Genomic DNA, 16574 nt, shown 5'->3' with positions numbered 1-16574 from the left:
AGATAGCGCTTTGGATAGCTGTCGAGTCATTGAGCGTGACATGGTGATACCTGGTGTGGTCGATATATCTATTGTACAGGGACGTAGTGGTAAATCCCACAGTCGCCCTGTCAATATATATATGTAATGAGAAAGTCAGGAAATTCACTGAATGTTCTTTTTCAGGGTCGTAGTGGAAATCCCACAGTCGCCCTGTGAACGATTGAGATGTCTACCAGCAGTCAGCTTTTGAGTGCTAAATTTTCGTAACCAGACCCTAGACAGGTTTCTTTTAGGATGTACACCGTCTTTATGAAGTGTCCAATTATATTGGTCTCGAATCCTTTTATGTTGATTTTTGGAGCTTTTCAGGTTTGAGCGTTTTAAATCAGCATTTATGTTTGGAGCTCTACTATTTAAAGTTGTATTTAATTCTCTGATTTTATCATTTACTCTAAGAACTTGTTCTAATAGTTTTTCGTCTTGAGCTAGAAATTGATTTGGGTCAGTATGATTTCTACTTTTATTCCATTCGTATATTGAATAAACTGGAATTTCAATAAAGGTTATTTTGCTCTCTGGATATCTTTGAAAAAGTTCAACAATTTTGTTTAAATTGCTCAGTAATGAGTTGATTGCTTCATCAGATTCAGTTTTAAGAGAAATCACCCCTTTATTATATTGGGTTAAATCACATGTCCCTAGCCAAACGTATGCAAAGATGTTATGTAAATGTTGAATTTTCTGGTCAAGATTTTGCGTGAGCCAGCTTAGACCTTGTGCGGAAGTTCTTGATTTTGCGCACCACCACTTAATTTGGGTCTCAAAGTTAGATGTTGTTGCTCTTTGTAAATATAAACCTTTACTATCTGAAATGACCACGGGCGTCAGTTTTCTTTTCCCCGTAGGAAATTCAAATGGCTTGCTCAAATATTTCAATAGTTTATGCTCAGTCATTAATTAGTCTTTGGTCTTATAATTGAAGTAATTAAATGTTAATCTCAAGAGATAACTTAAATGTTTTCTGGAAATTCCAAGATGGCTGCTGAAAATGGCTGCCGACAATGATCACTCACACATGTTCCATGATAAAATTATCGGGATAAAAAATATTTACAGTCATAAAAGGTAAAATGTTCATGCGTTGGTAATTATATACACTGGAACTTAAAAGGAAGTGTGTAAATGTTAAAAATGTTCGTGCTAAAACAATAAAAAGGATAAAATGCGCTCCACAAATTTCACATCCACTCTCCTTGCTGCCTCGTTCTCGTGTCCACCTTTATCGGTTTTTAAATTGAAGAGCATCACCTTTTGGTATGTCTAAACACCAAAAAGACGAAAATAAACTGCTGTTTCCTGACAGTTTACTGCATTAGAACATTTACATATCAACAGATACCAAAGATGTTATTATCATTTCCTGCTGTAGTCATGGTCATCTTTTAGAATATATATCAATTGTTATATTGTAGGCTGTTTTTGTTGAGAAATTAATACCCCTATTTCCCTATATAAGCAGTCAAATTTACTGAAAAATCAAATTCATTTTTTTATACATAATAAACCAATATGACTTTTTAAAATGTCATTTCCCAACAAAACAAGGTGGATACATTACAAAAACACATTTATCTCAAAAAGGCTGTTGAACAAAATTTCCAAGTTCTGCCTGGTTTTCTCTGGCATTGCCTCTTAATCTTTTAAATGAATGTAATATTTTTATTATACAATCATTATGTAATTAATTATTACGTAATGAGTGGCAAAATCTAGGTAAGCTCACTTGAATGAATTTAGCTCTATCATCTCTTTTACTACACAGAAAATTTTAACGAAATCTTAATCAACACATCATGGGCTTCAAAAGAGTGTCTCATATTGTCTCTATGGTATTCCATTCTCTCATAAATCTCTAATCAGTGTAAACATCCTAACCACATAAAAGAATATAATGTTTAATTAGCTGTAAAATTTGGTCTATACATTCTATCTGAAATCGGAGACACCCTTTTGTAGATAAAGGCCAATAACAATAATAAATTGAAGCAAGTCATTGTACAATTGTAATGTAACATGTGATGTATGTGATATTCTTCGGAGAAATAGTTTATATTGACCTTTTATAACACATTTAATGAGCAACAATTACCAAGTGACTCATTTTACCTAAGAGTCCAATCACAAGAATATTTTTCCATTCTTTATTCTGAGAAAAAGTCTTATCTTACGTTTAATGGAAAAGCTAATTATAATATATTGATCAGTTTCAGCATGTAAAACAAGGTTATCATTACAAAGGCATGGTACTTGCTACAATTTGTTATTTTTGTTAAAAATGGTGAAAAAAGAATGTTTTAACTTAACACACATCAGAAACCAGGGGTACTTAAGGCATATAATAAACATAATTAATGTCAACATGTGGTAACCCCCCCCCCCCCCCCAAACAAAAGACAAAAGTTAATGACCCTCAAAATTCAACAAATTTATATGAAAAGCGAGAACCACCTAATTGAACCAGGTCAGCTGGTTGTAATGTTTTAATAATGTCTTTTCCATTATGAAATACTATTTCATCAAGAGCCCAGCTTGAACCTTTTCTTCTAAAACACTGTCCCCATTCGCCAGTATCATCTATGTCATAACCTGAAAAAGAGTTAAAAGACTTCTTATATACTATGAATTGCAATATCCTACTTAATCAATTATCAGATTCACTTACAGACAAAACAGAGGGACTCCTGGGTAATATAACATGTGTATGAGGTCAGGTGGCATGTGATAAACTATCAACATTGAATTATAAAATTTTATATAAAAAGTGCCATTTTAATTTTAAAACACATTTTAAAAGAAAAAAAAATAATTGTAATTGAAATAGAAACTTTATATTCTAACTATTTAAAGAAAAACGTGCTAAATAAATCTGTAAATCTCTAGTATTAAGCATGTAGATCAGTAATACATAATACACTAATTGAATGTGTATAATGTTAGAGCAAAAAAATGCTAATGAAAAGGAACTTGCATGAACTGAAAAAATCTAAATATGAAAAATATACTTGTGAATACAGATATCACTTGCTTTTCTATGATGTCCTAGTGTTGTTTTTTTTTGCAAAACGTTCTAAACAACCTGTCAATTCCAAAATACCTCGCGCTGAGTCACTAAAGTCGAGCGCACCCTAACAGGTGTACTTGATTGGGTCCATATTTTTATTTGTTCTAACCAAAAACTACATTAATTAACTTGTTTTAAGGAAATCAATGCTAGCACTGCATGCAATAATTCGATAGCTATCGGTCATCAAATTGCCAAATATGACAGAACAAGGATAAAGGCTGTGCATTTTCTTTTAAATTTTCACATGTTTAGCATTGAAGCAAGACAAGGGTACATGATCCTTCAGGAAATCATTGCTAACACTGTATGCAATAGTCCTATATATATCGCGCATCGCATTACCTTACATGAGAGTACACCACGAGAAGTTTGGGTTTTCTGTAAAATTACCATGTCTGGCATTGAATCAACACAAGGGTACATGACATTGAGGAATTCAGCTAACGAGTGCTAGTTCACAATTGACATATATATACATCTATTTAACATGCTGACCATGTTAAAACAACAAACGAATATAAACAGTGGTTATCACAGAATTTTACAGACTCATCTGATTAATTAAATTGCTCCTGTTTCAAGTTTATGTGAAACAAGATAATTTGGTTGGTTCTTATACAAATCCGTAGATTCTCGAAATAAAAAAGTCGGTTATGATTCAGAATCCTGAATCTCATACAATTTTAAGTAATTGAATTACCTGATTTTTTTTTTAATGAAGCCATGCATGGTTGGTTCAATTCTACTTCTTATACAATTGTCAACACATATCAGAAAATTATCTTGACCAAATGGCCGATTTGAAGTAACATCATATACAATTATCAAAAAAATTGTCAAATTTACAGTAACATGTTGAAAATTTATCAATATTTTTTAAAAAACACCTGAATGATATCCAAAAAGAGGCAAAATTTACTGAAAAATGTTGCAATGTTTAATAAAAGCTGTGGTTGGTTCAACTTTACTACTAAAACAAGTGTCAATACATGTTCTAAAATTATGTTGAGCAAATGACCGATTTAGGGAAACATCAAATGCAATTATAAAAAAAATGTTAAAGTTACTGTAAAATGTGGAAAATTACCAATACACCAATGGCAGTATTAGTGTCAATTTTAAACAAATATTTAAAAAGTTTGATCGATTTATGTTTTCACTAATACGATAATCCAAAAAGTTCCATAGTATATCATTTGTCATTAATGAATTAATGATTATATATTTGATATTCAATTATGAATTACAACCATTTTTGAAAACAGCAACCCATATCTGTAATGTAATGAACGTGTGAAGAATAATGAAATTGGATCTAGTTTTACTATAAAATGTAATTTTATTCATGCATCTATTTTGTTTTAATTACAGATATTTCAGCCGTGTCCTTGTAATTAAGGTGGAACCTCCAACCAAAGAAAAGAGGCCTGGTGATGCCAAGGTCTTGGAAGACCATTCCAAGTTGGCATCAGCTGCATTCCCCATAGTGCTGAATGCCCTTTCAACCATCACTGTGGAGCTGGTGCACCAGGAAACAGTGAACATGCAAACAAAAATTCCAGCAGCAGACCTGAGGATACTGGAGGGGATAGCATACCCTCTGTCTGTGGCTAAAGTGGTAAAAATTTTAAAAATTTTTTATATCCCAAAATTGTACAGTAATTTTATTTCATCTTTGTTATTATTTCATGTCTTTAACTACTTTGATTAGGTCGGTCTGGGATAGTCACATGTTAAGCTATATTATAGATGGATGTTTAAAAAGCCACTGACAGCAACTAGCATATTGCCTGGTTTTTTTCCTCGATTATAGAAGACCTTTTTGTTCAATAAACTGAATGTGACTTTTCCCCTTTGTAATACTGGTTATTTCAAGCATTTCTGTCAAGTTTTGTCATAATCAGTTCAATAGTTTGAGAAAAATCTAGTATATTGAAAGACGACATCTACCGCGATTCGATGAAAATTTCTTCGACAAATCCAAACCAAGCCGCATCAAGATAGAATAGAGTGTGGACCAATAAATGATCAAATATCTATCTTATCTGCCTACAAACAGTTGAAAATGATACACAAGATTATTTTAGGAAGATAATATACCATTAATAAACCTCTTCATCTTCTTTATAAGGTCTCTTTGGGTCAATATATACCTCTCATTTCCTCCAATTTTTAACTTTTCAGGCCAATAAATAAAAATATTGGGGTAACTTTCACTCATTTATGGTAGAAAAGTTATAAGAAATGAGTAATTGAAGCCTTTTAGCAGAATGAACAATCCATATAAAAGTTTACTGTCTTCAAGGAGGTTTCAATAAGTCCTTACGTAAAAATTAAATTTACGCCGCGTTCCAAAGAGGGACATAAAAGGCTTCTCCTTTAGTAAATAACTTGTCGTTACAACATTAAAAATAATTTCATCTACTTATAACTATATATTTATTTAAGTATTACCTAGGAAATGTTACATCATAGCAAAATATAAGAAATAAGGAGAAAAAGCCCACCCCTCCAAAAAAATAAATATATACACTTAGTATGGCTTGTTCTGTCAACTGAATATTCATGGTACAGTACTATTTAAAGACAATTTTCTCATAAAATGTGTTTTAGAGACTCAATCCACTCAGAATATTTAATTTTTTGTATTATTTCACTTAAATAGCAAGAAATTTTAACACATGAGATTACTCACAAGGCCATAGGTACAGCTTCCCAAATTAGGTGTAATACCACCATTGATTTTCGGAGTACATGAGATCACCCCAGTTTTTGTTGGGGCTTGTGTTGCTTAGTCTTGAAGGGAAACACTGCAAAAAAAAAATATTTTATATTATGTGTATTTGATGTAAATAATCATATATTCGTTAAAACAATTGTTCAATTCCTCTAGTTAAATGCTTAAAATAAGAATTGAAATTCCACTATCACTTCACGACTTATCGCCATTTTGACGGCATCTCCGATACAAATTGTCACGTGATGACTATATTTAAATAAAATATCTATATACCACAAAGCCAACAAACAAGCATCTCCCTTTCTATCTAACAGATGATCCTTCCACAACCATGCGTGTCCTTGAATGCTTGTAATTTAAAGTCTTTTGTTCATACGTTAAATTTCCGAACTTGGAAATAGATCTCATGAGCCAAGATTTCAAATGATATTACCACTCAAAAAAATACAGGTATCTCAGTTCCATGAATATTGACTGTATGCTGAGGAATTAGCTCTTCATTCTCTCCTTGCCGAGAAGTGTCGGAGTTACTGAATATGCTCGAATCATAGACTCGGCCTTGCCATCCGACATAGGCATAGGTAAATCGATAACTTTTATCTACAGCTGCTTGACATACCATTGAATACAACCCTTTTCTGCTGTGATTATCAGCTAGATTATCATGTAGTGACACTATAGGAATATGTGTTTCATCTATAGCCTCGCCAACTTACAAAAAAGATGGTTCGCCGAAAATCTCTTATATTGTCAATTACTCTTTGACCTGTAAGAATACGCTTATACTTCGGCTTTGAATGGTCCCTTATAACTTTACAAGTGTCATTTGTTATTGTGCAAAACGTCGACCACTCGACAACAAATAGGTGTGATATTGTTCTATATTCAGCATTTGTGGTTTGTTGCCATAAAGTTATTACGATACTTTTCATAACAGTTGAGCGTTTCAGTTTATTTTCTCTTTTGGGAACAACTGCCAATCAAGATTTCAAGATTTTATTGTACACTCTGACAGTTTACCTTGTTACAAGAGGCAGATAACATAATATACAGCTTGACAGAAGTGGTATAAGAATCGTATAATAACAGAACAAAATTGAAATAAACATATATACAGGTCAATTTAATATAAGTCATCAAACACACCGTAACATATGGTTGTTTGACACGTGATTTAAACGATCCAAACAAATACACATATCATGACATACCAATATATATGTGTAATATGATCAATTGGATTATAACACACAACTTGAATTAGGTAAGTACTAAACTGTTTCTTTTATCAAAAATACTTCATAATTTTTTGCAAAAATAATGTTACATTGCAACCAAATAGCTTGTCCTCTGTTGGATTTAAAAAATAATATCTTGATATATGTATTTTTCGAATTCTTTCAAAATTAGGGTTACAACATACTAGCAGATAATGAAATTCATTTCCTATAACCCTAATGTCACATAATGTGCATATTCTGTCCTCACGAGGTATATTTAACCATCTACCGGCTTCTATAGGGAATTTTAAATTTGAACATCGCAGTTTACTCAATTGTACTCTGGGTTGTTTATTTAGTTTCACCAAGTAGCCTCCAAGACAGACATCCCTTTTAAATGATAAATAAAGTTCCCCTCTTGAGGCACTTCCAGTCATACTGTGCCATTTTTGTACAAATTGGTCTTGTAAGATGTGTTTAAAATTATATTTTATACTATTTTTACTAATTTACTAAGAATTTCTTGGCTATCCCATACAAACGATAATCCCACATCATTCAGTATAGAACACTGTGCGGGACAAATTTGCCATTCCGGTATCGGCAAATCTGACTTTGTCGGTTTACAATTTATAAAAAAAAAAATTTGCCCAGCAATAGATCATTATTTTTTTTTTTAAATGCCTTATATCCCAACTTGTCACTGTTGTCACTGCAGCTGATTAAAAGTACATTTCCCATGGGACATTGGAAGTTCCCCTAGAAAAAATTACTTTTAATTCACTTCTAAAATAAACATAAACATAAATAGAACATATATTTTTTTCCAGAAATATTTTTTTTTGCCGCTTAACAGTTAAAAATTCGTTACAGTACCTTTTATCTTTCTCAGCCTTCAACCCAAAGTCTGTGCTATGCATTCTGTTACATGACCGTTTTGTCTCGCCTGCGATAATGGATATCAAATGTTTAGGAAACGGTAATTTGATTTCTAGCTCTTTGGATTTCATTTACCTATTTGAAATACTGCTCCATTTTAATTACTTTAAATGATTTTAACTAAAAAAAAATAAAAAATTACCAGTTGAAAAGAGGATTTTTTTAAGCAACACTCAAAAGATTGGCTTGTTTGCCACTATTTTTCGTCTGAGGGTGACTGGGGTATAGAAATATGGTCATTTGGTCTTCTCCCGACCGGCAGTAAAACGCGTGCCGAAGTGGGATGTGCGGGATGTATCAAGGTCGCAGTCACGTCCGGTCAGAAGGGGGACGTTAAATCCGATGCCTCGTGTAAAGAGAGTGCCACGCTCTTTGCACGTTAAGAACCCTTGCAACAACTCTTTGAGGGGTCCGTAGGTGGCCTGTTGCAAGGCAAAATTTCTGTCCCTGTCCACATACCCTCATTTTCTAGTGGCAGTCCAAATTTCCTTGACCATCATCCCAGATGGCCTCTTATGTATCAACCTACCTATTGTATTTATTGTGAACTTGTTCTCGTCCTGAATATGCATGAAATATTTGCCACTGGACGTTAAGCAACCAACAATCAATCAATCAATCGTCTGAGAAAATGATAATGTTGGCCTAACAATGAATTTGAAAGAAACTCAAATTTATTGAATTTCTAGAATGGAAGATCCTCTATCACTTGTTATGTCCAGGAAATCTTAGATAATAAATAGTCCCTAAATAAAGTGTTTCTTCATTTTTAGCTCTATTCAAGAAGAAACTGTTGACATTGAGTAGAATCTATATGCGGAAGAGGCAGAAAAGGAGGAAGAGATGAAAGAAGATTTCATGAGGGAGAAGTGCAAATTGGAAAAAAGGTTACCAGGAAAAGATGGACAGATGAAGTAAAAGGAACAAGCATTTGCAAAGATAATTATTCTGAAGAAAATCATGGGAAAGCTTGTCCGGTTTCTTTGTCCTGGCAAACATTTTGGAAGATAATTATTCTAAATCAATTACTAATATTATTTACTGCAAAGATGACAAAACAAAAAGACTGAGATTTAGGCATCAGATACATTGTAACTTTTACCACAAATCTTGTATATTTAACCGTAACAAAACGATCACTCACAGTTAAGATCAGAAAGAAATATACGGAAAGTATTGAACTTTTACTTTCATTCAATACTTTTTAGGAAGTGTCACATTTAATGCATTATCTATGTTGGGAGGACTTTCTATGTATATCCTTGGATTCGAGGCAGTATTGGTCGTCTTGTCAGCATCAAACGGAACATAATTTTAATCATGGTTGTGTTTGTTACAAAGAGGGTTTTAAGTGTATTATCTTTGTCTTCATCAAATAATACGTAACCGACCACTAACTTGTTCATCAGGGTTGTCTTGAATCAATCCAGAGTATTCCGTTCACTTTCACATCTGAGAGCACAGGTAACCAATATTATTTATATATTTATACATAAGTACGTCTGAGTCAGTGACAACCCTACAACAGATGTATCCATCGGATCGCCATCAATGATGGTGATACATGGCTGTGTACATAATATATATACAACTCGTCTAAACATCAACCCAACAATGTTAGATCTGTAAATTTGCTTTCCCAAATTTTCCCAAAAATGTGTTTGACTAATCTGCTGAAGGCACTCTTTATGTTTTCTGATGAATTGTTATTTTCTTTTATGGCGTACTTGAAGCAGCGTACAAGATATGGTATGACTTCTGTGTGTTTCAATTCCTTAAACGTTTTAGATAAATCATACAGTTTCTTTGAAAAACCTTTCTTGATATGATTCTGATCATCTTTTTTTTGCAGTTCTTTGAAATCAACCTTCAATCTTGCTGTTGTGGTGGAATCATTATCTGCATGGAGAACCTGAATAGGGCATCCATTATCATTGAGATTATGGGTCATTTCTAAGGCCATATCAGGCTCCATGCCTTTACTTGTTCCCTGCCAATTCTTGCTGCAATCGTGTGAGGGAACTGTCTCTTTCCTACCCATATGGTACTCACAGACTCTGCAATTACGGCTTCTATGCGAGAAATCTATGACTGTACCCGTCATTGTTCCTAGCATGCTGGCATGTCCTAAAATTTACAATATAAAGATTATTCTAAGATACATGTATGCAATATTACAATATTTCTAATATGATTTGCATATCAACAATTACTTGAACGTATCTATCGATTAAATTTTCTTCTGATGAATTAACTCATACACTGAATAAAATTCAGATTCTTTATAATAAGAAAATTACCAAAAAAAAAAATGCAAAGTGAAGCAGACCCATGAACATAGGCGAATATTTCTAAAGTTATCACAAAGTAATTATTATGTTAAGAATTTACAAGCTCCAATGTAACCTTTAGATTTTATTTCCCTAATAATAATTGTTGACAAATTGGATTAATCCAGTAGTTTTCTATAATTCTTTGTGATGACAACTGTTAGAGTTATATATGTATGATATTGTTGCATTACAGTTTTGAAGGTTTATGTTCTATTACTGAACTGTCAAGTTGAAATACAGGAAAAAAAGCCATGTCTATTGAGGTTTTAATGATATGTTTTTATTTTTTCTCTGTATAGTTTGCAATTTTGTTGCATGTACATGTACATCTACTACATATCCTGCAATTTTTATTAATTAAGAATTAAGTTAAAGCCTTAATTGTTTTAATTTACCTGTATTACTATCATAATTCCAACCAGTACCCCGCTTTTGCCACCCTGCATCAAAACGGGCTTCCACCTAAATGACAAAAAATAGAATTATTGAAAGAACATGCTGTGTTCAATAAGTATGTAGCTATAAACATAGTAAATATAAAAATAAATGGATAATTAGGCTGTCTGTTATTTGTAATAATAAATATAGAATAACCATACATTGTTTTGAAATATGAATGTTTGTTGTAAATGGCTAAGAACCAGGTTGAAAGCGCGGCTATGCATCCTATTTAGAGCCAAGTTCAAATGAAGTGGAATTTGGAAGGTGAGAAAGGTGGGGGATTTTTTTATCGATTTTGATTTCAGAAATTACAAAAAAATCTTCAACATCATTATTTAAAAAAAAAGGGGGGTTGGTGGTGAAACATTTGGGAGGGTCAATTCACAACAGCATAGTGTAATTTGCACAAAAGTGAAAAAAGGGGGTGCTAAAAAATATTTCAATTTACACCTGTATCGAGTTTGAATATTGTATCCAATTTTGCCCCAACTGTTCATGTTTTGATCTCTGAGGTCATATCCAGCTGTGGTCAGCGAAGCAATTAATATAATTTTAAATATTGACCCTGAACCTAAAATTATAACCAAGATCTGAATCATGTATAAACCTAATTAATTTTCTCGGATGGCAAGGGCAAAATTAAATATACAGTCCTCATTATACTCTACTATATATACTACATTGTATATATAAATTATCAAAACATTGCTTAAGAAATATCTGCCTAAATACTATTATTATTAAATTACCTTTCCATTACTCATTAACTGTTCCTTCTTTTGATTTGATTGACATGATTCTCTGGCAACTTCAAATATTTTTTTCCCAATTTCATTTTCCTTTTTCTTGATGGTGGAGGAATTCACAGGAGGAACATTCAATGCACCAAGAAAATTGTTGACATGTGTAGCCCCAATTCCTGCATGTATCATTCCTAAAAAATAAATAGATTTCAATCTAAAAACCTTGATATTGTGCTAAATGTGAAACAACAGTCTGCATATTGGTAATTTAGATAATACTAAATCTAAATATTACAATAAATATTTCAAGTTCTCACTTCTTTGGAATATAATATTTTTTTATATATAATTTATCTATATGATTGTAAATCCATATTTACATTTATACTTATAGATCAAAGACTCATATACATTTCTTATAATGTCCAATGATTCACTAATAATACTGTATACCCTAAAGAAAATTATATACCATCATGTACTTAAAGTCATTTTTCTTTATTCATCCACCTTAATTGTGCAGTTAAAAGTTTTAAATGTGTGATATGATATACATGTATAAAGTTCACCAAAATGGTCACTAAATAAAAGTATACATAAAATAAATAAATAATAGTACATAAATATGTTACATCCATAAACTGCATTTGTACGAAGACTTCCTTTTAAAACCGGGTAGGCATATAACCCAACAAATGGAAATTACTTCCTGTAATTTGAATTAGAAGGGGGAGGGGGTAAAAATTTAAAAATCAATGCATAAAAATGACTTAATAGATATAGGAAGATGTGGTGTGAGTGCCAATGAGACAACTCTCCATCCAAATAACAATTTAAAAATTAAACCATTATAGGTTAAAGTACGGCCTTCAACACGGAGCCTTGGCTCACACCGAACAACAAGCTATAAAGGGCCCCAAAATTACTAGTGTAAAACCATTCAAACGGGAAAACCAACGGTCTAATCTATATAAACGTATATATTACATAAACAAACGACAACTACTGTACATCAGATTCCTGACTTAGGACAGGTGCAAACATTTGCAGCGGGATTAAACGTTTTAATGGGCCCAAACCTTCTCCCTTTTTCTGAAACAATAGCATAACATCACAACATATAAAAACATACGATAAAATATCAATTAGCAGACTTAACTCAATCAAAAAACGTATGATTACACAAAGAACGAATAAATTTGATCTGCGATATCTGAATACAAATGCACAGTTAATTAAATATTAGAGACAAACAGACATGACCAAAAGGCTATCAAACAAATTCAAACACACTGAGAAATATTTAACCAATCAATGTTCACTTTAGAAAAAAAACGGTTTTTTATAATCTTGAAGTTTATACAAATGTTGTAAGAATAAGTGAAAAATTGAAGATATTACAAATAATCAAAGCTGGTATACAGCCAAGATCCATATAAATAAAAAATGACAAAAAAAGCATTACAAACAGTATCAACAGGTCGAATTAAAAAGAAAATACGATTTGAGAGTACTCGCAGTTACTGACAGCTAGTTAAAAGTCAAAACCAATTAATAGTAAAAAATCATGCATCAGAGACTAAAATCGACTAAAACACATCACAGGGATTTAGTATTTTAACGTCATTAATAGTCAAAGAAGACATGACTTGTGCAATGCCAAAAATAAATGTATCGACAGGTAGTAGTATAGTGAAGAGCGACTTCTATAGAAATAAAAGTTAACGTGGCTGTGTCCCCTATACATCTCGCTTCAAAAGATAATGAAATTTAGTTATGTTTTAATTTGCTAATGACAAAATCAATATTAGTACCAATGTGAACTATATTCAGCGATCTAATTACAATATTGGTACGATAACCCTTACTTATAAGTTTGTTTAAAGGTTCGATGAGTTTACAAGGATCACATAGTGATTTCCTCGCTTTAAGTACAATATTACCATAAAATTTAGGATGAGAAATACCATCTTTAATAAGCTTTCTACAGGTATAGCCAAATTTACTAATCAAATCTTTGTATCTATGAAAGAATTTAGTAAAAGTTTTAAGTAATTTATGGTATCGAAATCCCTGACACAACAATTTACCAGTGATGCATTGATTACGTTCGTTAAAATCTATGACATCAGAACACACACGGGCAAACCGAACGAGTTGCGATATATAAACACCGTATGATGGAGCCAAAGGCACATCGCCGTCTAAAAAAGGAAAATTAACAATAGGAAATGAAAAATCGTCTCTTTTGTCGTAAATTTTAGTGTGAAGTTTCCCGCTTGAAATTGAAATGTCTAAATCTAGAAAAGGACAACTGCTGCTGTTTATGTTAGATTTAGTTAAAGTAAGTTTGTTTGGGTAAATTTCTGAAGTATATTTAGAGAACTCTGGATTATTCAACGAAAAAATATCATCCAGATAACGGTAGGTATTTTTGAATGTATCAACCAAATGTAACAATGATGGGTCTTTACTGAGTTTGGTCATAAACTGAGATTCATAGCAATATAGAAATAAATCTGCTATTAAAGGGGCACAGTTGGTGCCCATAGGAATACCTACTACCTGACGATACACTTTATCGCCGAAACGTACATAAATGTTATCAAGCAGAAAGTTTAAAGCTTTAATCATATCCTCACATTTCCAGTAAGTGTATCTAGCATACTTTCCTTTTTCGTTACAGAAAAAGGCCTTAAACGAGTTACAGCAAATAAAATTACAATGAGATTTTTCGAAAGACCATTTTATCAAATACAAAAACTTTTTCTTTATAAGATTGTGTGGAAGTGTAGTGTACAGAGTAGAAAAATCATAACTGTCAACAGAATTGTAAGGACCATTGAAAGCATGTATTTTATCTAAAACCTCTAAAGAATTTTTAACACTCCAAAAATAATTAATACCATTATTTTCATAAGCTTTATTACAAAAGTTAATAACCAGTTCTTTGATAGTAGTAAGGGAGGTGGTTAGAAGCACTGATAGATTAGTAGTAGAACACTTACTCGAAGCGGAGATGAAACGGAATTTAAATGTTTTTTTGTGTAATTTCGGTAACCAGTACATGGTAGGGACTTTCAAATGTTCGGAAGATGCTTTAAGTTGGGCAGTGGCAGTGGTATGCTTGTTAACGATTTGACTCTCTGTGGTGCGCACTGACCTGAATGTAGAGGGAATTTATTATTTCGTTTTGAGTTCAGATTCATAAAAAAATTGGGTAGCACTTCCCCTAAAAATTACACTTTTCATCCCAAAACCCAGACCAGAATAGAGGGGAATTAAAGAAGGAAAAGGAGAGGTGTGGGGCAGGTTCATTTATATAAGACATGAAACCATGCACCTTCTCCAAAATAGTATACAGAATCTAGAGAGAATCTTGTAAATTCTTACCTAATGCAACTTTTGAATTCACTACAAATGCACCAGTCTCACTTCTTTTTCCCGTTTCCACACTGTTACAAGCACTGCAACTACTACAGGGTATGAACAAAATGCTACCAAGGCCGTACTTCCGTTCGCCGACAGTGTCAATTAACTGCAAGGGACAGTTACACATTTTGCAGAAGAGATTCTGTGCGAGATGCAACAGTTCGATTACCCGACGACCTTCTTTCCATGTTTCGTCAAAAGAAGGGTCACTGTGAACGGACACCAATTGTCCAACGTCCAACTCACAAAAACTTGCATCTTGCGAATTATTAGCGAGAGTATAAGTGTGATCTTCCCGACTGAGGCTATTCAAATTATTCATTCTCAAAGAGCGCTTTAATTTATCCTTCTTGATGAACTGACCTCCCCTGCGTATGCGACCCATGACGAAATAAACGTATTATATTGACTAACTTAACTATAGTATTGTTCATCCGTTACCAGACGACAACAAAGCTGTTACTGTGACATCGTAATATAGGCGATATATACAATGACGTAAATCGTAAACCAGTCTAATACCAGTAAAACGTTGTTGTCTCCCTTAGTGTCGGAAGTTACCTTAATATGAAAGCTGTGTTCTAATTGGCACAAAATATGTTTTACACATGCGCACGAACTTACTGTGTATATTAAAGTTATTGCCATCGTTATCCTTAAAAAATATACATTTAAGCAGCTAGCATAAACTTTAATTATATACAATTTTTGTATTTTTATAAAACATATATTTCCCCTGCTTAGCCTCGTAGTTTTTAATCTCATCAAATATGAAATTTAATGCAGACTACTCGGGAGGAAAAGGTAAAAGCCAAACATTTTTACAGTATTTTAATACACTTCGCCCTATAAAAATACTGTTTTTGTCCTATTAGAATGGAAATAATTTCTTCGTGTCATGCTCTATGCTCATTTTAACATAGGTAGGCATTAAATTTGACCACATTTTACACCTCGCTAACGCTCAGTATAAAATATCGACAAATGTAATGCCTACCCATGTTAAAATGAGCATAGAGCACGACAATATGTCAAGTTAAAGTTTCATTCAAAGAATATTTATATCAATTTATCATTTTCCCTTTGATTTGCAGAATAGAAGAGGGTGGTTAAGGGGGGTGCTTGGACGAAGAAAAAAACGTGAAATAAGACATAATTAATAATTTCTGTATTAAATCAATGTTGCACAAAAAATAGATACTTTTTTGTGAACTTTTTGTGACTGAGGCACTGTCTTGTATATATTAACTCTGTTTTACTTGATATTGCCGATTTAGTCTACGCATTTATGATATATTTGGTTCATGGCTTTTAAAAGAAGTATTTCTTGACGATCCCTGCCAAGTGTTTGAATTTTATTTGAAAAAAACTGAGCACACAAAATAAGACTGAAAATAACGATGCACATAAATTTAGATAAGCAGAACACGTTGAACGAGGTACCCGTCTTGCGAGACTGAATGTCAATAAAAAGTAAAAACAACGTGAAATAACCAACGGCAATCATGTTGAACGAAAATAACCCTTTACCACCCTCATAGAATATTAGAATGCAATGTATTTATCTTTAACAAAATAATTGTGTTCAGTTGTATACACCTTAACGCTAATCCCGTCTGA

The 16574-nt window shown here is 32.6% G+C and overlaps 1 protein-coding gene across 1 annotated transcript; it reads right to left on the bottom strand.

The window, feature by feature from the left end:
* Positions 1-8963: 8963 nt before the first annotated feature.
* Positions 8964-15514, bottom strand: LOC134718025 (uncharacterized). Its single transcript, XM_063580525.1, has 5 exons — positions 14916-15514; positions 11529-11713; positions 10734-10800; positions 9747-10132; positions 8964-8993 (listed from the first exon to the last, which is right to left on the bottom strand). Exons 1-5 carry the CDS (start codon positions 15337-15339, stop codon positions 8964-8966), a joined length of 1092 nt encoding a protein of 363 aa, XP_063436595.1. The 5' UTR covers positions 15340-15514.
* Between the last annotated feature and the right edge of the window lie 1060 nt (positions 15515-16574).

Source organism: Mytilus trossulus, chromosome 5, assembly GCF_036588685.1.
Source record: "Mytilus trossulus isolate FHL-02 chromosome 5, PNRI_Mtr1.1.1.hap1, whole genome shotgun sequence".
Taxonomy (NCBI): domain Eukaryota; kingdom Metazoa; phylum Mollusca; class Bivalvia; order Mytilida; family Mytilidae; genus Mytilus; species Mytilus trossulus.
This window is presented reverse-complemented; position numbering and strand designations above follow the sequence as displayed.

Bases quoted from the DNA above. Each gene is read 5' to 3' on its own strand.
- LOC134718025 (XM_063580525.1), bottom strand. From the start codon at position 15,339: ATGGGTCGCATACGCAGGGGAGGTCAGTTCATCAAGAAGGATAAATTA. The intron at 11,714-14,915 runs GTAAGAATTTAC...TTTATTTTTTAG, and splicing joins GAATTCAAAAGTTGCATTAG to GAATGATACATGCAGGAATT. The intron at 10,133-10,733 runs GTAAATTAAAAC...TGTAAATTTTAG, and splicing joins GAATTATGATAGTAATACAG to GACATGCCAGCATGCTAGGA.